Source organism: Bombus affinis, chromosome 5 (assembly GCF_024516045.1).
Source record: "Bombus affinis isolate iyBomAffi1 chromosome 5, iyBomAffi1.2, whole genome shotgun sequence".
In the NCBI taxonomy this organism is placed as follows: Eukaryota; Metazoa; Arthropoda; class Insecta; order Hymenoptera; family Apidae; genus Bombus; species Bombus affinis.
In genome coordinates this window covers 9686880-9709153 of record NC_066348.1, presented here as the reverse complement: position 1 = coordinate 9709153, position 22274 = coordinate 9686880, and the positions used below count along the sequence as shown (strand labels likewise).

The 22274-nt window shown below is 39.2% G+C and overlaps 1 protein-coding gene across 8 annotated transcripts in view; it reads right to left on the bottom strand.

The window, feature by feature from the left end:
- Positions 1-22274, bottom strand: part of LOC126916983 (E3 ubiquitin-protein ligase MIB1) — a 441377-nt gene that overhangs the window by 354583 nt on the left and 64520 nt on the right. For all 8 annotated transcript variants that reach the window (XM_050723359.1, XM_050723360.1, XM_050723361.1 and 5 more), the window contains exon 9: positions 3481-3632. In XM_050723359.1, coding sequence (XP_050579316.1) covers positions 3481-3632 — 152 coding nt within the window. The remainder of the gene's footprint in view (positions 1-3480; positions 3633-22274) is intronic.

Sequence of the window (22274 nt, the reverse complement as noted above, 5' to 3'; positions counted from 1 at the left end):
CCCTTGAAATCTACCCCCAGCTAACCGCAGATCCACCGCGGATTCACGTCTATGGGTGTGCAAGCGTCTTCTTTTTTTGTTTTTTTTTTTGCCGACTAACTTGATCGACTGTTCGAAATCGAACGCCTGGCGAGCTGTTTGATGAAGAAAAATGATTAACCACTTACGCTTCTGGGTCAAGTTGTGTTCCACGTTCAACCTACATTTCGCTTCTATGGAAATATATACTCGTAATTTGACGTTACAGCTTTCTGTAATGGATTATAGCTTGGTGTGAAATATTCCTATGAAACATTCTTCTTTTTTAAGCTTGGAGTTATCGGGTCGTACGAGCGATGATAAGGAATATTAATGCGTTTATAGGAAGTTTGATGGTGCAGAAATCCACAGAACGCACATAATATGTAAAAATATACCTAAAAGGATTGGAGTATATAGATATCAAAGTATTGGGGGGAAAAAGTAGCTGTAGTATTTTCGGTAATTTCGCACAAATGGGAACGACTATGATGCGAGGGATTGAATCGAGTCAACGTGATGTATTCAATTAACGTAATACAGTGGAATTCACGAACCGTTATACGCGTTAGTCGGCTATGGGCCATCGTGTCTCACTTGCCCAAGCACGTTCATTGTTTTCGCTTTTCACGACCTGGCAACTCGATATGAAAGCAAATATTGCTCTATTTACAGTGGCGTAAGATCATAAATTGTTCTTTTTGCTGGAACGTTTCGAAATTACACTATCCAAACTTGACATTTTACTATCTATCTAGATCACTGTAAATTTCTCATGGTTTATCATAATGCGGGTCAAATTTATAATTCGTTCGAATTACCAATGGCTTTGTAAACGACGATTCGTAATGTCTGAAGTACAAATATCGTCTATAATAAAATAAAATAGGTAATGTCAAATATTTAACGGGATTGATATATTATGAAACTTCGCCGTGTATCGTACGTTCTATGCTACATAAACATGGACCTACTGTAAATAAAGTGGAACGTTACGTTAAAATACTAACATTAATCCTCTGCTAATCTCTTCTCTGTCACTTCGAAATTATATAACATTGCTTATATCAATAATCCGATTGTAACAGTCATTAGTTCTTCATTCTTTCGCCGTACTAAAAAGCTATAACGAACGTCGATTTCGTTTATTCAGGAGCAACGAAAAAGGCAGTTACAGAGAGTGAAAATGGTTTCTGCAGAATTTTTAATGGCCATTAGTAATTTCAAAAATACAAAGTTCCGTGCAGAACAGAGATAAATAAAAGTAATACAGCAACCAAGTTGCCTAAAATTCTACCTTCATTATGTAAATTGTAAATTAACGCGTAACAAAAACATCGGACATTTGAAACGAGGGCGTAGAAAACAAAAGTTACAAAGCGAGAAACTGTACGATAATTTTATATACGTAGAAAGAAGCGAAGGAAAAAGATTTTCGAACGAAATTCTCGTTGATAACGAGACAATTCCAGGACGCGGATGTCCGCCGAAACAAAAGCTGCCATCGCGATAATCGTTTCCTTTCTACCATTCTACGAGTTCTCGCACCATTGAACCATTGCTTTTTCCATTCGACGACAGAAATTTGTCTGTTATTTCGACGAGCAACATCGCAACAGAGAGCGTGGTAACGCGCGAATCGCTGACACCGAGAGCTTGAAAGTAGGTACCTCGTAATTGCGATTGCAGAACTACTATGCGCATCCGGTGTCTGCATTTTCCATGGCCGGAAACGGGCATGAAACGTGACAGGGGAAGGGGTGTACTCGCGAGAGAAAGAGAGGAAGAGAAAGAGAGATAGTCTCATTTTCGAGTTCTTCAACAATGGCACAACTTGACTCCGGTTTATTAAGCAAAAGACAAAGATGTACATGACTGTGCAATAAACTTTTGTAATCCTTGCCAGTGTTGAGTGAGATGTATGAAAATTTATTACAAATTTAAATAGAAACGGGATTAAAGTAATATTCAAGAGGAATATTTAATATTTTTTTGTAACGAAGTAGCCGCTTAAAATTTTTAATCCAAACCTCGTGATAAATTTTCTTCGTTGTTTATAGCGTTGAATACAATGTACCGGAAATATCTTTGCAAATCTGATGATTAAAGTAAGTGCAAGCATCCAAATTTTTCTCTATCCTGTAACAGTTTATTACCAGATTAGTCCTACCTTTCACGACCTTGCATTTTCATACCATTTTCCTGATATAATTCGAAGTTTAAAGAATTGAGGAGTATGTTCTTAAGGGGAAATAATATTTCAAGAACCTGATCGAAGGCAGATATTATTCCGAGGTACCAGCTATCATTCCAAGAACCCCATCAGTGTCTCGAAGTAACAGAGGCGAGCAAACCTCGAAGATCCTCGAGATTGTAACAGATGAAATTGAACAGAAGGGCGGCGACTGCTGAGAATTGGAGTAAAATTAACTCAGTACCTCGCCAGAATGTCCGACTCGATTAGACTTCGAGAGACAACTAGCTCGGAAGCACCTGTGGTTCGACGTTCTTTCATGATTTGTCGAACAGGAGAACAAAGCCGAAGAGCGATTGGATACGGCGCCTTAAAATCCTTCTCGGGATTTACTTGAATCTTCATTGAAGATTCATAGATACTCATTGACATATCGATTTAACGTCGCTGTATACCTTACAATTTGGATTTATACGAATGACAACGTCACATCGAATCGACATTCGAGACAGACTCCATTCAATCTTTAATCCGGATTCGCTCAAACATCCAATCAAAAATCATTCGAACGAGAAACGTTCAAACATTCTAACGTCTATATTACACGAAGACTCGTTCGCTGGCAAGACTACGCTCACAGCTACAAGTGTCGTTTTACTATCATAAATCGAAGTTAATCAGTTTCCCAAAATAACATGCATATGTATTTAGATATCATGCGTAAATGAATAATTGCCGATAAACATTCAGTCACAAGTTCGATGATACTTTAAGCATTTTATATATCTTTGTTACGTGTATTATGCGGATTCTTGGACCTTCGTATTCCCCATAAACGCATAAATTCATAAACGAAATTGATGAATTCTTCTTCCATCCCTGTCGTTAGAACTTCACCCTTGTAACTTCAAAACTTTCAAATCTCTTCGTCGCGTGTCAATCCATACACTCGAATCATTTGTTAAGAAGAAAATGCAGCTTGTAACAAGAAACTACAGCTCAACATCCCCAACAGTAATACCAACACCTATTGTGTAAAAATCGAAAAAATATGACGAACAGAGAGAGTGAGACTGTCTTGACCCATCAGCTATAGAAATACAGCCGGCTATTCTTAATTGTCAGGCTGTTTAGAGCAAAGTCCTTTATCGTTCTATTCTCGGTAGTGGTCGGTTCGGACGGTTAAATTCTACCGCCGACAGGGACATTCAACATGGCGCACAGTATCACGGACAAAAGCGTAAGCATCGAAAGCGCGAGCTACTTACCTTGGGTTTCCACGAAGAGCAGCGTGGTGCAGAGCGTTGAAGCCATTGTTGTTCGTGAGGGTGATGTCTGCGGCATGGTCCAACAACAGAGCCAACATGTCATCCCGTTTCTTAGAGATCGCATCGTGAAGGGGAGTGTCACCTTCGGAGTCCTAGAAACGAAGGAACAGCTTTCACTTACAGGGTGTCGTACACGGTTTTTTCGTTAGGAATCGATTACCCCGGACAAAGGATCGTGGGTCTTTTCTGGTTAAAACAGAGGGTTCTTGTTCGGAGAGGACACTTGTATTCTCGCAAACGGATTATTTTTTGAAATCCTGGAAACCAGGACATTTTACGAAGAAACACGTATTTCTTAATATTAGAATTAGTAACTCATATTGCACATATTCAATATATTTGATATATTATTTTACTTTATAATAAAATTTTATTTTGTTTAAGTATATTATTTATTATAATTATATTTAATAAATTAATTTTTATTTAAATATTCGGTTGTCCGAAAAATGTTTTTCCCTTTATGAGGAAATAATAGACGCACAACGTTCTTTGTTTTATATTATTTTACCAAATTACGTACGATCCAATTTGTTATGTTGAAATAAACACCGCTACATTTCACATACTTGGTTTCACGTTTGTATGAAGGTGTACTATTGTAAAAAAAACATTTGCGAAAGAAATACATTTTTCGGACAATCTAATGTATTATTTCGAAAGGGACAATTTATATGAATTTTGCAAAATGTATATATTTTCAATATCTTGTAATTTCTACGTACATTATCAAGTTTCTAACGATTGCATTTTATTATCGTGTTAACGAAATTTCTAAATGTTTTGTGCCAGTATAACACGTAATATGTTCATAAGAAATTTCTGTAAGTATCCAACGTAACACACCACTGTGTGCGTGTTACCACGTCCCAATAGACGAATATGATACGAGTATTATATTGGAACACTTGTATTTTCAAGAAAAATATTATTTCTTAAATTCTGGAAGGAGATAAGAATACGATAATGCAAAAATAAATGTAGAGACTTTTCCTCGTACATATCATTTACCTCTTCAACAACAACAGCCTGCAGGGAACAGGAGGCTGCATTATATTTATACTGTGAAAGAGAATGTCATTCAGAAGCCGTAGGAACAGGAAAGAAATACCTTTATCCTAGCGCGTGCTTTCTGCTTTCAATGTAAAAATAGAAAGTAAAGTTCAATGTAAAACAGAAATTTTTCTTCGCGCTTCAGTATATAGTGCATAGGGGTTTTCTTCGCGATACATTATTCATATTTCAACAAAAAAGAGTGCTTTTACAAAACGCAAGAACCTGCACTCCATTTACGTCAAGCAAGATATTCTTTTCAAAGAGGTAAGAAAGCAATCCGTAGATATTATTTTTATAACTTTGTTATTACTATTTATTGCTTATTTATTCTGTTCCTTGCCGAATAAATTATTTCCGTACGACTTGAATATTTTCTATTTGTAATACGTGTCTCCAACTTCCTACAATTCCGAGTTCTTTCAACTCGATTTATTACGATTTTAAGAACGATGTGACTAAGAAAAACGCGGAACCATCTAAAAATTACTTCGTGTATCAATTTTCGATTAAATTCGAGCTTGACAATTTATTAGAACGTAGTGCTCGATATTTCCTTTCATAATAAAGGATAGAAATATAAATACACTTACTTTAGAAAATGTTAATAATTTACTTTCTTAGAATTTGATGTTCCAGCCTACCGCTCGCGTTAATCATTACACACGCAAAAACTTTTATTCTGCATTTTATTCGCGTGTGAAGCGATCTCCTGCCAATTTTCCACTGCTCCCTAATCGAGACCTAACCAAATGCAAATACACTTGACGAGTTGTCAAGCTCGATTTTCTCGAAAACGAAGCTTCCAAAGCAATTTCGTTGTTCTTTCGTATCCGCTTATTTCGAGTCATAGAATCGCCCTGACTTCTTTTGTACCACGAATTTAGTCCCGAACGATGCATAACAGACTTTACGAAATTAATTGAATTACTGGAAACGAGTCGGTCGTACTTTAAAGATTCGCGGCACTCGAGAAAAATTCAGGGCGGCGTGGTGGGTGCTGGCGGGCCAGTGGCATCCGAGCCGGCTGCGTAAATAATAGGACATCAGGCACAGATACTTTATGGGATCAGTTGGAAAAATCCTTTGTATAACTCCAATAACCGTGGAGGATAAATCTGCCGGCGCTGTCGAGAACCGGCGGTGCTATCTCGCGCTATAAATGCTGGCCATGCGTCACGCCACTAGCTGAGAGCGTAAGAGAAAGAGGCCGAGAGGATACGACGAGGAGGGGGCGAACAGCGGACAGAGAATGAAAACCAAGAATGAAAAAGAAGCTTTCGAAAGGGGTGCGAGGAAAGGGTATAAAGATTGAGGTGAAAGTAGATATTTGGAAGAAGGAAAGTGGATGAGAAGAATGAAGCAGAGAGCGGCGTGTGTGTGCGAATGGGAATTGTCCGAGGATTGCACGACAGCCACGAGACTCTGTTTTATTTACCTGATCGCACCATCCTGACCATTATTCTCGCCAACGTTATCGAGCCACGAGGGCTGATCGGTGCACGATGCAGACCAGCCGTTAACTCCACCAGCTTCGTTTCTACTTCCATGAACTGCAATTAACGGATCGCGATCGAATTAACGAGCGTAAAGAACACATTCCAGGGAAAACAATCGCATGTACGCGGCCGACCGATGAACAGGACTCGCTTGACTTCTACCGATTCCTGTCGACTTTCCTTCGGTCGTTTTTTATCCTTCTCGTGACGCTTATCTGGTGTTTTTCGGCTTTGTCGCGATCTCCTTTTATGACAACATGCATCGTAAGAGCCAAATAATTTGCTGTTTATTGTTTCTATACGCGTAGAAGTATGTTTTTAGTAATGTACGAGAATTTAGTTTTATTTAATACAGAAATATAATGATGAATTAGAACGAAATAAATAAAGTTGCTCGATTAGAGATAATCGTGGTGATTATCTTGGGAGCAATAACTCGCAGGTTGGAAACCCGCTGAAACTTCTTGCCGATTGCATTAACGCTCGATGTTGGCTATACGTAACGTTGTACTGGTTAATTGTCGTTAATTGACTAAGTATAAGTGACTTTTTTCATATTTATAGAATTAGTAAGGAAAAGTAACTATGTAAACGCGTTTTGAAAGAATTGTTTTATCTTGTCACTTGTAGCTAATTGGACAGGTTGTAGACGATACGAAGTATGAAACATAACGCTGCTAGTCAAAAGTTTAGAATTACCTACTTAGCAGCATTATGGAATTTTTTACAAATTTTTTACACTCACAGCAATTCACCTCCTTTGGACGTAACTTTTTCGCTTTAAATTTCACTTCTAAAAATTTTCACTCAAGACTTAGGAAACTTGCCTCGCGGCGCAAGGCTTACGTGTTTATCAGGCGCGCCAGAAAAAAAAACTATCAGAAAATTCTAAAAATTCAATCTCACCAATCACCTACTTAACTCCACAATTAAATCTGTACGCGCACACGCACAGCCAAATTATCGATATAATTAATCCATGAAAATTCATACGATAGTCAATAATCCCCGACTAATAAATTAAAAATATTTCTATCGCTCGAACCATAAAAATATTTCTATATCAGATCACACGATCCGGTTTATTTTTCACGTGTTTACTTGTCTATTAGCAAAATATCGATTACCAGGCAATTGCCTATCGTTCCAAATACTAAAAAAGATTCGAATCTCTTGAAAATTTAAAAATCCTGAAAGGATCTGCAAGAAATTGATAAAAGCAAAAACACGAACGAAATAAGCTTCTGTGTAAACTCTTCGACTCCTGGTACGAAAACTAGCAAGTTAAATTCAAACGTGACCGTCGCGAAGGAGAATCGAAGCGATCGCTTTTCGTGAAAAATTTTGCGATCGTGTTACGCGAAGGACACGAAGATCGAGCAGGAGCTCGAGGAAATAGCAGAGCTCGTCTGGACACTTTCAATTTGTGACACTGTCACGCGTTCGTCCGCCCTCCCTATTCTCGTTCCACGTCGTTCCTTTCACTGGGAACGTAGCGCAACCCTTTTGCCATCACGAGCCACCTGCTTTCCCGACCGTTTCGCCCTCGTTTACCAAACGACACGCGATTCGTATCCCTCCGTGCCGCAGCTTTCGCACGTGCAACTTTCGAAAAAGCTTAATTCCGCTATTTCTTCGATCGATTTTCCTTCGACCCTCGCCCCGTCTTTCCTTATAGCCTTAGCTGACCATCTTGCGCGTTTCGATCGTCTCGATTCTCCTCGCCTCCGGCTCCTCGATTCTTCCTTATCGGTGACAAACGCCGGAAGATTTGTCAGATATAAGAAGTACAAACGGTTAGCGGCGAGTTTTATCGGGACTCTGTATGGCCTATTAAGCTCACGGTATTCCCCTTTCTGCCAGATAACTGATTTCAATGCTACGTTCTAGTTTCCTGCTTAGAATCTTTGTGCAGGCAGACCTTTCGTTTGACAGAATTAATAAATTCGATGGCAATGATACGATCGAGGCTGAGTTACAAAAACCGTTATGATAATTGGTATTGAACTTTGGTATGTCGTTGGCGAAGCGATCATCGCAGAACTCATTCTGTAATCTGCGGTGAAAGTTTCTACAGTTCAGAAAGTTAAGGTATCTTTTCGTTGAAATATCGCGTTAAGTTTGAAGATAGAAGCGATAAAGATGCGAGATTTAAAGCGGTATCGTAGCTTGGATTTGTGTATATTACTCGGAATTTGCTCGAACGTGCAAAATGGTGTCGTTCATAAAATAATATGATATCTATTGGTTGAGATATCTTTTGGTTAGAATTTTAAATAATTTAATTATTTCTTATAAGCTTTATAGGGGAGTGGATAAAACAATATGTATTATCACGGTTTACTTTTACTATATAGAACGTAAGTTTTTTTTTACATTTTATTCATCAAACACCCTTAAAAAGTCTGTTATTATGTTTATAAAGATTTATATCAATTATCATGTAGTTACTGTTATCCAAGTTCTTTTCTAATAACAGTCATAATGGAATGATTAAATATTTACACTGAACATGGAATTTTTAACATTTTAAGCCAACAGTGCCCCAACTATCGTTAATCACGTCCAAGTAACAATTTACTATACGTCAAGATCCCGAAGCCACAATCAAACGTGATCATAATTAATCGTCTAAATTGCCCCAGTACACACATTTAGCAGGCAATGTTCTTCAAACAACCGGTCGCAAGATCAAACGCGAAAATTATATCGGTGCAAGGCCGCGTAAACATTTGGTAAAGCTAACTAGCCGTTTTAACGTGTTCGGCAAGAAACTGTCGTCGTCACGAAAACGTCTGATTGGACCACGACCAAACGTCAGAACGGATAGAGGGATCTCAGAGAGTAGCACGACCGTGTGTACGTATCAGGTGAACGAGTCGGGAAAATGAGAAAAGACAACAGCAACAACACAGCGGCAAACCGGTCAGAGCAGTGTGGATTACAATCAGTGGCAGTGTCGGGGGCCACCGAGAAGCGAAACGACGACGACGACGACGACATCGACGACGGGGACACGCCGAGTCGAAGCGGCTTGATTGCACCGCAAATATTGACGTGGCTAATTCTCTCTCACCCCGTTTACCTATCGAAGGTGACGAGCTACACTAATGAGGGCTTTAAGATGTCACCAAGATGCTAGGCAAACTCCAGTTTGCCCGCCGCGTCGTCGAAAATCGAAACGTTCGTAACATTTCAACGTTTAACCCGGATTTCTGATTAACCTTCTACAGATTAGGATTTTCCTTGGTAATAAAAAAAAATAAGGTAATTAATTGTATCGTATTCTGTGGAAATAAATCGAGGTTTTCAGGTACGATGATGTTTCAGATCGCGTAGCTTTGCTTCGTGTAGAATTATTTGCAATTTCCTTAATGAGATTTTTCTCTTTCGTCGTTATAAGGCTACTAATGATACCCTGCTAATTACTAGGAATTAATAATTATCGTTGTATTATTATATAACGCCACTCGTAATTAAACGGGTCGTTGAATCGATTTTCAATTTTCCGGATAACCTAATAGAATTGATTGACAATATATTATAATATATATAGATTGAATTTTAAAATAGCTTTTTCACGTATAATTGTCATATTTTTCAACTGTGGTGTTCGCGCGAGTCGTTCAAAAGCCATACCGATCGACTCCATAAATTCAAAAGTACAGAAAAGCGATGACGTTACGAACACTGTTTTCTTAAATTTACCCTGGAATTTATTATCGCTTACGTCGCTCTTTTCCAGACGAACGAACTTACCGAAGTAAGGCGTACGTTTCTTGAGAATTGGATATTAATCGCGTACTTCAATTACCAAACAGTTGAATTGATCGCTTCAACTTCCAAACGGCTCATATAATAAACACAATTACCATTAGTGCAATCAAGGCTGATCCATTAAAGCTTCTACATAGCTTCAATTGCAGGGGCGGGCAAACAGGCATCGCTAACGGTAAGCCAGGAGGATACTTATCCCCCCGATTCAAACTTAAAACCTCCTTTCTCCCATGATTCTTATCAATCCTAACGTGGTACACGCGCGCGCACACACGCGCCCCAAGGAAATCCAGGAATAATCCGCCACCGTACATCGGCTAAGCTCAACCGCTATTTTACAGAGGCGATCAATAGTGATTTCAGCCAAGATACAGGGCCACGCTGAAAGGACGGATGAAGGCGGCCGTCGAAGAGAAGAAAGAGAGAAAGGTTGCAACGAGGAAGTTCAGAGGAAAAGAAAGAGAGAGAGAGAGAGACGGAGAGAAGGTGGAAAAAGAGGAAGAAGGAAGGGAAGAACGGGGACGATCTTCCGCCTCCTTCGTTACCTCGTCTAGCCTCGTCTCAGCAGAGACGAAGAGAGGAGTTGGAGAGGCAACACACAGTTCTGAGAAGATAATGCAGACCGTGAGAAAACGGAGGAGCATCCCCAAAGTCCGCGTCCGCGCTTGATTGCAACGAACCCTTCCCGCCCGTTTCCAGTTCTTACTTTTCAGCACGAGCTTCCTCCCTTTGGTCCGATGCACCTAACTGGAACGGGATCAACCAGTCTATAGGTGGCTTACAAAGACACAGACTCAAACGCCGGTATGCGGGTCGTGTAGCGAGTTCGACGCCTACGGTAAAACACGGGCGCAATGGGTGCAAAATCCACCCCTTCCGTGACGCACATCGGCCGCACAGCTAAGAACAAGAACCGTCCGACGACTCGTTATGTCATCCTCGTGCCCTGACTGGTTATTCGATTTGTCGCGATTTTCATCCACCTGTGAATTTACCACCCTTGAAGGCTACTGGCGATCGATTATCGAGTTACAGTGGACCTGTAAATGCGCGAATTGCTCTTTGGGAAAGAAGTTGCGCAGCTTCAACGGACGCTAGGTACACGAGTACGAGCAACTAAGCGTATGAATTTGTACGCATGTGAGTACACTGCGCGCGAATTGCTCGCCGAATTCTCCATGAACGCTGATTTTTCAGACACAAAAGTGGCGTTTGCTATTGTCGATTGTGGTAGAATTATTTTGATACTTAACGAACTCTGTAGCTTCAGATTGTTCCCTTTCTGATAGATTAAATCGATAAGACTTTTTTCAAGCGATAGGTATTAATGCGCGAATTATTTATAAATAGGAAACTTACGTAGTAGTATATATAAATAGTAAAATATATTACTATTGACAATCAAAATAAATAATGGATACGGATAACAGATAATTAAAATTTCAAGCCTGCTAATTTTATAATCGAAGGATATACAGTAAGTGTTCCTTCGAATTATAAACTGACAAATTCGATTCCATTATGATTATTGCAAATCGATAAAAGTATAAGGATAACCTACAAACTATAAACTGAAGGACCTATAAACGTAACGCGGGCAAGATTATTCGAGAACATAAATTGTACACGTTCGTGAACCTTAAACTTCAATAGAACAAAGCTACAATCGCGTATAAGAATTAACCCGATCAACTTTCTTTCCTCTTAGCAAGAAAAGAAACATATAAAATTATTAAAAACGTAAAGTTGCCGAAATACCACGAACGAGTGCACGTAAAGTCAGAGACGCGCGTTGCATACGTTGTCAAGTTGTAATCACGATAGGCAAGTGTCACGTTGATTTCACGCCAAAACGTATGTACGCGCATACAAAGGGGACTATGGCGTTATGTATGACCGCGCGACGTATATATCGAGCAGCACGAGCTTCTCTACCTGGTGAACACCGGGTTAGTTGGGACGACACACTCGTACACAGCAGCGCGTGGCCGCATAATGTTACGTTTATACCTGACATTCATCATTAGCCCCGCTAATTTATGTTGAACACGAATGGTTCGGGCGAATGGGCTAATTAATATAAATTGCCGCCACGAGGATTACACGGCCGGCCAGCGGCGCCGTGATGCAATTCATTGTGTACTTTACGAATCGGCCGAAAGCCGATTAAGCCTGCCAAGTTACCACTGACGGACGTGCAAATATTCTACCCTCCTACACGATGAAGTTAACCCTAGACAGACAGGGTACAAAAGCTCGCGAGATCGATGCATGGATCGATCGTTTTGTTAAACGCTATTGAAGCAAGACCATATCGAAAGGCAGCATTTACGCGCAGCAACCTACTTATACCGTGTGCCGAATATGGATTTCGCTATCGTGCGAATTTACTTTAGCCGAACTGCACGAACGTTTAGAGAATTAGCAATTCAAGCATCCGTAAGAACGTAAATTGCTTGTTACGTGACGCGAGTGAATGATAAATTGAAATCTTCGAGAAGAAGGAATAATCGCGTATACGTTGAATAAATTCGATCGAGTATACAGCTCGCTCGTTCTCGATCAGCGACGTTGGAAGAATAACCGTAATAGTTAGGATCAGATTTTAAGCTGAATTTTACTTAATTTTAATGTATTTAGTTCTAATATTTATATTGCGTATCTTAATCCCTAAATACCATCACCAGTCTTCGAAAATTAAATAATTCGACTTAATTTAACGAACAACAAGGATTTGTAACGTTTTAGAAAGATGTTTAATATAAATTTGAAATATCCGTGATATGTGACAATAAGAATTCGTTCGTATTTTATAAAATATTTCTTAAGGTGAAAAATATACAGTTAAATCGAAAATAACCAAAAGAACGTGCACCAATGCGTTGAATATCTTCCCATTCATTAACACCAGTATAATCTTCACTTAATAACGAGGAAGGTCTATACATTTCGGTGGTCCCTTCCCACTAACTTTTATCGCCAGCACCCTCTTACTAATTCAAACGCATAAACTTTTTATGACGCTATCTGTGTACCAAATCTTCCACTGCTCTCTCCTCTATACATATAGATTACACAGTAAGTAGTACATACATAAAACAGGATAACGATAGAAAAACCAATCATCGAGGGAAAAGGGAAGAGGAAAAAGACAGAGAGAAGCGAGGTGGAAAGAGAAGATGCAAAACGTGGGACGAACCAGGAACTGACCACGTGCAGCAGTTCAAAATTACGGCGGGAATCGATAACCCAGTTCCTCGAAGGATGGCCGCCGCATCGCGTCGTGGATAGGCGTCGACGAATGCGATTCGCTGAATCGAAACATCGTGATGAGATCGTTTTTTCCGAGCACGTCGTGGCCGGGGTCCCGGTTTGCGCTTTATGACAGCCGGTTCCCCTCCAGGTACCGTGTACCGAAGGTAGTATTAAAAAAGAAGAGGAAGAAGAAGGAGAAGAAAAGATGAAGAAAAAAGTGGAAGAGAACAGCGGGAGGAAAATGAAAAAAATAGGAAGGGAGAAAGGAAAATTGGACTCAAGAGAATCTAATATAGCCGACTGTTAAACCGTAGCAGAGTAAAATGAAAGGAGCATAGTAGGGGAGTAAAGCGAAATGAAGAAACGCTTTAAACGAAAAAACGTCTTTTCGAACGCGACCGGCTCGGAAACTCTTTGCCGTTTTCACGGTGATATTACACGCGGATATCACCGCGGAGATGTTCCTTTTCAAACGCTCCGGCAAATATGTTTGTTCTATCGCTAACAACATCTCCCGCTGGTCAAGTTCCTCGTCGCGTCTCGGCGTTTAGCTCCTTCTTGTTATTGGCTCGATCAGCGTCTTAATTTTACGGAAAACAGTTACTCGAAATGGAGATGTGTACAAGAAGCCTGAAAGATCGGATAGCAGTATCGGAGGTAACATTGAAGGCACGTCGATATCACGCAGAATGTACATAGGTGGATTTTGTTGTAGCCGGCTAGCAATTTCCTTTTCAAAAGACCAAGAAATTCCTTGTTTATTGCTACACTAGTAGTTATTACATAAGATATTGATGCTAATTTATTTTGGATTAGATATTAAGTATATTTTGAATCACTCGTAACTTTGCTGTACGATTTTTAAAAGCATTCTGTAACCCTCCGGGTGGAAATATATTTTTTTCAAACTCCCTAGGATAAATTGGTTCGTTTCTGTTCAATGGTCAACGTTTTCACTGTTCTGGACTCTCCAGATACCAAAAAAAATTCCATGGTGCTCGTCAATGTTTCTAGTATATCATCAACAATCGCTCGGTAAATCAAACGTTTAAAACTTGTTATTTTGTGAAAAATGCCACTGAACTGACTTTCACCATCAGCATTCTCAGCCATTTCATTGTTTCGTTACATGTATGAGATACGTCGCAAAAAAATAATTGTTCCCCATAAAATGTTCCATTAAGCGAGAATCATTGGTCAGGTATAAAAAGGTGACGTCGAAGAAGGAAAGTGAATTATCTCGATACGCGTAGTATTTCTGCGAAAAAGATAGTTCATCGTGAGATCGATATCACTATCCTAGAATCGACTAAGAATCCCAGGAGCATAGGAACGCTATCGCCTATCAAATTCATGCCGGGATCGGCAACATTTTCGATCTAGTTACACTCTCGGCTCTGACGATACGTGACGATACTGTTAACTCTGGAAAGAAATCGCGGAGACGCCTCTCTCTTCCTCGAGTACGCGACAGGAGGGCCGACAAAGGAGCCAAGGAAACAGCTTTTGCATAATTCTGGCGAAACGCACGGAGAAAGTTCGCCGGCATTGCACGCGCAGGACAAAATTTAATTTAGCAAGGCGAGCCGAAAGAGAGTAGAGTGGCGACGAGCAAAGCGTAGAATAGCGGCGGTCACAACAATAACTTTGGAAAACCCTGTCCTACCCTTCGCAACCGCAACCACTCGTTGCTTATTGCTTTTAGTATTAACTCACCCCTCGCCCCATACAACTCTTCTCCTTGTAGGATCGTTCTTTGTCACGACAGAAAGCCAGGACTTTATTCTAACCTGTAATAAGTTGTTCCTCCCGAGTCTCTTTCTTCGTCATCCCCCTCTTTATTCTGTTATTCCTTTACACTATTTTTTTTTATCCCTTTTTTCTGTAGGTTGGTGAACTAGTTTTACTTCTTTCGAATGGTTTCATGGAGATCGGTTGTTTGGGCACGTGACACGCGAAGTTCTCTGGCTCGATTTTTATGGAAAAGAGAATTACGAAGTTGGAGTAAAGCATCGTTGATAGTCAGTTTAAACGAGCGTTGGGAACGATATGAAATTTTCAGAAAACTTAAAACAATATTTTGACGAAACGACGACCGGGTCTAACAGCGTTAGATTCTTTCGTACAAATATTTGGAAGACAAAGTTTGGGTGAGAGAACGTATCATTTCGGATGATTTGGCGGAAACAGAGGATCCTTCAAACGTATCGCCGCTAAAGAAATATGAAAAATAGTTGCTATATCATATAGCCTTTGCAGCTTAAGTCAGAGGATGTTCTTTCCATTAATTGATCGTATTACAAACGATTCAGATGTAAAAAATTGTACAGAGAATATGTACAATAGACAAGAATATACAGAACCTACTTACGTCCTATCTTTTATAATGTACTCGTAAAAATATAAATTTGCGTAAACAATTGAAACATAACATTTTATACGTGTCGATAATCTTTCAACGAGTTAAACTTGGTAATTGTGACTTACAGTTAGGCTATAATTTTTTATCTGAAAAGTGTACCAGAGAATTCAACACATTTCACCGCAGCAACGTTAGGGGTGAAATGGAAATCCACCTTCCAAAAGCAATATAACCTTCTAATCCGCAATAACAATAAATTAAGCCGGGACGTGCACGACATCGCCGGATAGTTTCGCGAACTGGAAAATCAGTTGGCAGAGTCGCATTCTCGGCGGTGCATCTTCTTCCAAGTGTTTGCACTGCCAACAGTGAACGACGATATCATCCATCAAGGTAGTGGTTTAGCATGCTCTTGTCAGTCCTTTCTGTATCACACAGGTCCGCCGCTCAGTCGCGAACACCGGGCAAACTCGTCATCGTGTCAACGTCGATCAAACCATCAAAATATCATCGAGTAGCGGTGGAACGCCTAAAGCAACGAGCACTATCATCCATCAGAGAATCTTTGTCACATGTAAACGCCATTTCTCTTCTGGTCTGTGCGCGATGCAACGACGATCGATACCAACGCTTCTCTCCCTCTCTCGCTCTCTCTCCCTCTCGCTCGCTTGTTTCCCCTCACGTCCTCGTTCTATTCAGCTGCATATGTCGCCGAACATGCTCGCTAATTCGGCACATTAATCACGCATTGCTTATGGATACGGTTTAAGGAAGGATCGCATCGAATTGTAAATTTCGTTCGTCCGTTGCCGCCATACCGCCGCCCGAAAACAGAAATGAACCGTGACCACGGCGTGGCTCCGCGTTCTATTTTGCAATATCGATTGATTCATGGAGCCTGGATACGTCGTATGATCGTGAAGCTTCGTTTGCAAATCCAAGGAGCAAAAAGAGAGAAACGCGCTGTCCGCGATATTTGCTTTCGGTTTAAGTGTTTTGAAATTCGGAAACAAGAATCGCGATCCATATTTACATTGACAAATCGAAAGAACGAAAAATGAAAGAGCAACCTACCGTCCACGATATTTGATTCGGGTTTATTTAAATGCTTCCGAGTGGAATAAAAATTCTGATCGATCTTGCGCAAAGATACTGGACAAGATTTAAGAAGAGGAAATATTTTATGATTTCACGAACGAATATAGGAATTTTGCTCTGCAAAAGGTAAAAGGAAACCAAGATAAAGACAAACGATGAAGCAAACTGAAGTATTATTTCGTGCTACTACATACACGTTGAACAAAATTATACGTTTATCTCGTTTTTACTCTTTACTCGCATTAAAACTATCGACGATGAAAAATACACAAGAAATATTCCTATCTTACATCAAATTTTACATTATTTACATAAATAATGAATTATTGAACTTTATAAAAGAAAATGATTACTTATTAATTGGAGAAAATTTATATAATAGCTAATTACAATAAGTATCTCGGAATAACCAACTATGCTACTGCATTATAGAATATATTTATATTATTTTTACTTAATATTTAAAAATTAAAAATTTAATATATAAAATATTTAATTCTTAATTTACTTTGAAGCTAATATTTTAATATAATTTGTCAAATAATTTAATTTTATAAATTCATGCAATATATTACAGTATCCCCTTTTATTGTACGAAGAACAATAAAATAAATAATAAATACAGCCAGTAAAACTAAATGTCTAGTTTAGAAGAGGATAATCTTCTATCTCTCATCGCAACGACGTTCGTTATATACGTACATCGATATTCCAGCATCCATGTTCGCTGCACATTTGGGAGTAAGTGTACTTGAAAGAAGAGCAGAATTCCGTCTAGAAATCCGTCGCAGTTCTCACTAGCGTGCAAGATATATGCTTGTAGGCCGCTACTAGATCCTTCCGAAACAATGGCGCTCTATAAATCGAACAGGGAGAGTGAAAAGCAATGAGATTGTTTGGAACGGATCTGTAAGCCATTCGAGGTGGCACCATGTGAAATATAAGTCAGAAACCGATCGAGAACCATTTCGCTCGAGTGCCGAGTGGGTGGACTCCTTTACACACGTCGAGAACTGGCGCCGTCGAGAATACGAAAGAAACTATAGAACCACGAAAGCGTTCCCCGTAATGTAACGCTGATATATTTCCGAACAATACCATCGATAAGGAAGATTGTTGGATCGCTTGAGAGCTAGGAATTAAGATACCGTGACAATTTCTTCTCGTTTTAATTGTCTACAATTAACGAAATAATATTTTCTTTCCGATTTTCACATAACTGACAAAATTTATGTAAATGTCTTAAATCGAAGATCGCTATCTTCCCTCTCTATTGCCTTTCATTTCATGACGAATTATTTATACATTTAAAAAATTTCCAGTGAATTATAAGAATCTCGGTGTTTATGTTAAATAAGTAAAGATCCTTGGATTTTCAGTTCTAGAACAATGATACGTACGAGTGTAAGTACATAAGCGAATAATTTCATCTGAAACCGAAAATCATTACATTCTTAATAAATTCGAATCATTTCGCCTCTGAGTGCATTCTGCATTGAACTCCTCGAAACATCAAGGCCAAAACACGATCTCAATTCCAATTTTTACCTACAGAAGCCTATCAGCGTTGTTACATTTCCTTCGATACCAAACGTATTAACAGCAAGAGAATTGAACCTCTTTCGAAATACCTGCAGACCTAAGCAGGGGCTCGCAACGTTAAATCATCTAACTCAAAGATCTACGATACGAGTTATAAATTACAAAATAGAGCTCTCGATGAGAAAGTACGAGGAAGCGCGGTGGTCGTTGAGAAGTTAAAGAGGACGAAGGAGGCGAAGATAGGTAGGGTGACCGGAAGTCTGGCGAAAACTCTTGCAAGGACCTCCTCACCGCGAACGTCACCGACAGCCGAGCACCGGCTGATTCGCGACGATGCTGCCGGCAGTTTACGGGTTCCCGGACCGACCATAACTTCGGGCCAGACAATTCATAAAGCGACCGAGCTGCGACCAGAGGAAGAAGGTGGAAAAGCGAGCGGAAAGATATCTTCGGTCGGCGTGGTTCGCTGGACTGGTGGTTTGGATGGGTGGATGCTTCTCGCTGGGTGGAGTCGCCGCCACCAAAGTGCTCTCTAAATTATTCTCTCGAGCGTCACGAATGGAGGGGTCTTGGAAAATGGAGCTCGACCCGGGCCAGAAGCGCTCGACGACTCGCGAGCCCGCGCGGAGAGGAGGCAGGGAAAAGAAGAATGAACGTCGGATACAGAAGCTTCATTGCTTCCGGTTGCTTACCACCACGGCTATAGTAACGCTGATTCCACCTGTACGAATTAATTTTCAGCCTGCTGGCCAGCAGTCGACGTGAATGCAGTGACAAATAGAGTGAGCTTCTTTGGTTGGTTCACTGGAGTTCCAGTTCAGTTTACCGCGCTATTATATGCACGAACATTAATTTAACGTTATTACCATTCTTAAATTATCTTCGATCTGACAGTGTTTTCTAGAATTAAAAGATGTGATGTAGCAGTTTTGAATCATCAGCTGTACTACGGAGTGACATATCCTGGTTGGATTTACACGAGATTATTTTCATTTATTACGCTATTGTACGTTTGCTTTTAGTTTGGTTTATCGTGCTCTGTTATAAGTTTGAACGTTTCATCTTGTTAAAATCTTTGGATCATTTTTCCAATAGCATCTCTTTATCGTTGTGAAATTATGCAGTTTTTGAATCAGCTGTCTTACGAATATCCTTAATCGGATTTATACACTATTGCCTGGCTTTATATTCTCATTGGTCGATACCATAATACATAATCTTAATGATTGCGAGACATAATATCATTGTAGATCCTTCTATCCGTAATTTTCTAATTAAACTGCAGCCTGTTTAAATACTATTAGTGTAGACAGTGTATCATCGCTACTCCACGATATAGAACGACAGTAGATAGATTGGCACTTTGTCGTTAATTTTAATTGAATTATACGTGACATAAAAATTTACCTCGTGAACTACAGATGTTTATGAATTTATAGGAAATTAGTACATTGAAAAATTTATAGAATGCGCGTCGTACGTAAAAATATAAACAATGTCCGAAGTGAAATACTTCAACTACTTTAGTTACGGCGTTTGAGCAAGCAAATATCTGTACAGATTCTACTCCTTTATAAACTTTTATACATATATAAATTTGTATAAATATCCGTAGCCTAGAAATAACAGAAATCGCGTCTAAACTGAGTCAAACAAAATATTTTCTAATTGTAAGTCGAAACTAAACTACAAGAATAAAATCGTAATTGAATGCATATTACAATTTGTCGAGAATTTAGCCATGGCATATATCCAAGACGTATCCCGCTATTACGGACGTTTCGATCCCTATAGCTTATGGATACGATTTACACATCCATGCGATTCTTGGTCCAAGTCCAAACCAACGTAATCCACTTCTCATGGTAACAATGCACCGGCAACCCCACAACACCAATGACCATAGATCCGAATTAAATCTTATTCCAGATATTAACATACAGTAAGATATACACGGACTATCCTCAGAATAACACCACGAAATATTTGCTATCACCGTATACTTCCAAAATGAATACAAGTAGTATGCTATTCGTTACTTGGAACAACTATAAGAAGATGTGAATTAACAGTAACTAATACGAACGAACAATAAAAATTTGAATTAATTTTTATACGTAGTTTTCACATTTGTATTTTAATACGAAGCTCGCCAACGAAATTTCAAAGTGTTTCAAATCCAAATTCTTATATTAAATTAGTTAAATCGCGCGCTGCAATTTATAGTTCCATATGAAATTAAAAAAAAAAATTTGTATTTTAATACGCAGCGCGACAACGAAATTTCAAAATGTTTCGTATAACGCATGAAGTTTTCTATGATAAATGTTCAAGTACTTTCGTGAGCCAGTGTAATTGAAAGGAAACAGAAACAGGTCGATACCTATAATTTCGAAAAAGTCGATTTGCCACACTCTGCTTGGCTCACTCTGTAAAACACAATTCACGATCGTTTGACTTGTCGCTTAATTCTTGATTCGGCATTGATTTGCAGGAAAGCGTAAATCTGTAATTCTCGCACGATACATCGACAACGATCGGACACGCAATGCCGTGACGTACACGCGACACAATTTTCACTTCTGGATACGCCGCTGTTCTCAGACTTGTTAAGAAGCGAGGCAAGTTTACCGGCTTTACCTCTATCGAGTCTGAGACGCCATTGCTAGGACCAGAACGTTCTCAGCCCCGTAACAGAGGCGAAAGCGAGCAACGGAAGTGGTCTCAGGCGGGTGAGCCAACCGGCGGACGGTAGAATGTGAACGAGATTAAAGTATTTGCAACTGCAAGAACAACGCGACGAGACTGTTAACCAGCGAACACCTTCCTGTCCCGTGTTTCCCTACGTTTCTTCGACGTTCGCAAAGTAACGCATTGTGCAAGGAGAAACTACCAGCGATAGAAGAATAGTACTTTTGCCTAATTTCCGAAGTTATATAAGAATTGTTCGTGCTGTAATTTGTGTCATGAAGAGTGGATAAGTTTTCTCGTTTCAAGAGAATGCCGAAAATAGAGTATCATGAGAAATTGTAGTCGATAACATCACAGTACTTCAGGCATAACTAAAACTTGCTTGTAGAGAAAGTAGTTTTTCTATTCTAAAGGTAGATGAAAAATTATAATATTCGTTCTTATTAAAAAAAGAAAGAAATCGTATAAAAATTCTGATTTTTACTACCTATGAAGCTACTGTATAATACAAATTCTTATAATAAATAAATTAAATCGCACGCTCTAATTTATAGCTCCATATGAAATTAAAATAAGTATCGATCGGAGAACATAATCTGACGATCTTAAAACGGTACTTTATAAATTTGGAGGTGAGAATCAATTTTATGTCAATGAAATCGGAGATAGAAATTGAAGATCGAAAATAGCAGACGAATCGCAACTAAACAGACACGTTCGAAATTCCGCAATGATACACATAATTACACGAGCCATTTGCTTCTAAACGAATCGCTTAATAACAAGCATAAAACTCCATTAAACTCTCGGTATGTTAAGAAACTGCTATCGTCGAGCTTTAGTTCAAGGTTTTCATCAGTCGGCAACGTTAAAGCTACTTTATGAGGAGTAACAACAAGTAGAATTTATGTGTTTGCACAGCGTAACGCGTAAAGTTTACTATCGCCATTTACATACGAACGACCAACACAAAAATTCAAACAATTACGAACGCTAATTAGAGAATTTAAAGCGATCGTCCCGAGAATTTCCCTAATCTTATTTCGGCAACAAAAGTTGCTATGCTTCCGCGACTTTTAACAATAAAGTCTCGCTGGAAAAAATCGTTATACCGTGTAATCGAAGAGGAATGAGAAAGAAAGTTGATATTTTATTACTGAAAAGCGTTTCGAAAATATACTATAATTTCTTATTCGCATCACTTTTATAATAGACGAAGGAAATTATATAAAGAGCATACGGAACAAAGATGGCAAGTCTATCCTTCTTCTTGTCATTTACATATCATTAGTAACTGAAATAGTTGGAAAGGAAATACCTTTTTAGCTCGAAAGCTATATAAATCTTGCAAAAATAGATAGATCTATTCTGCCACTCTCTATATCTAAGACATTCCTAAAGGATGTGTTCGATGGTAATTTGGAAATTGCAGATATCACGAGTGGGTCAGAATCATA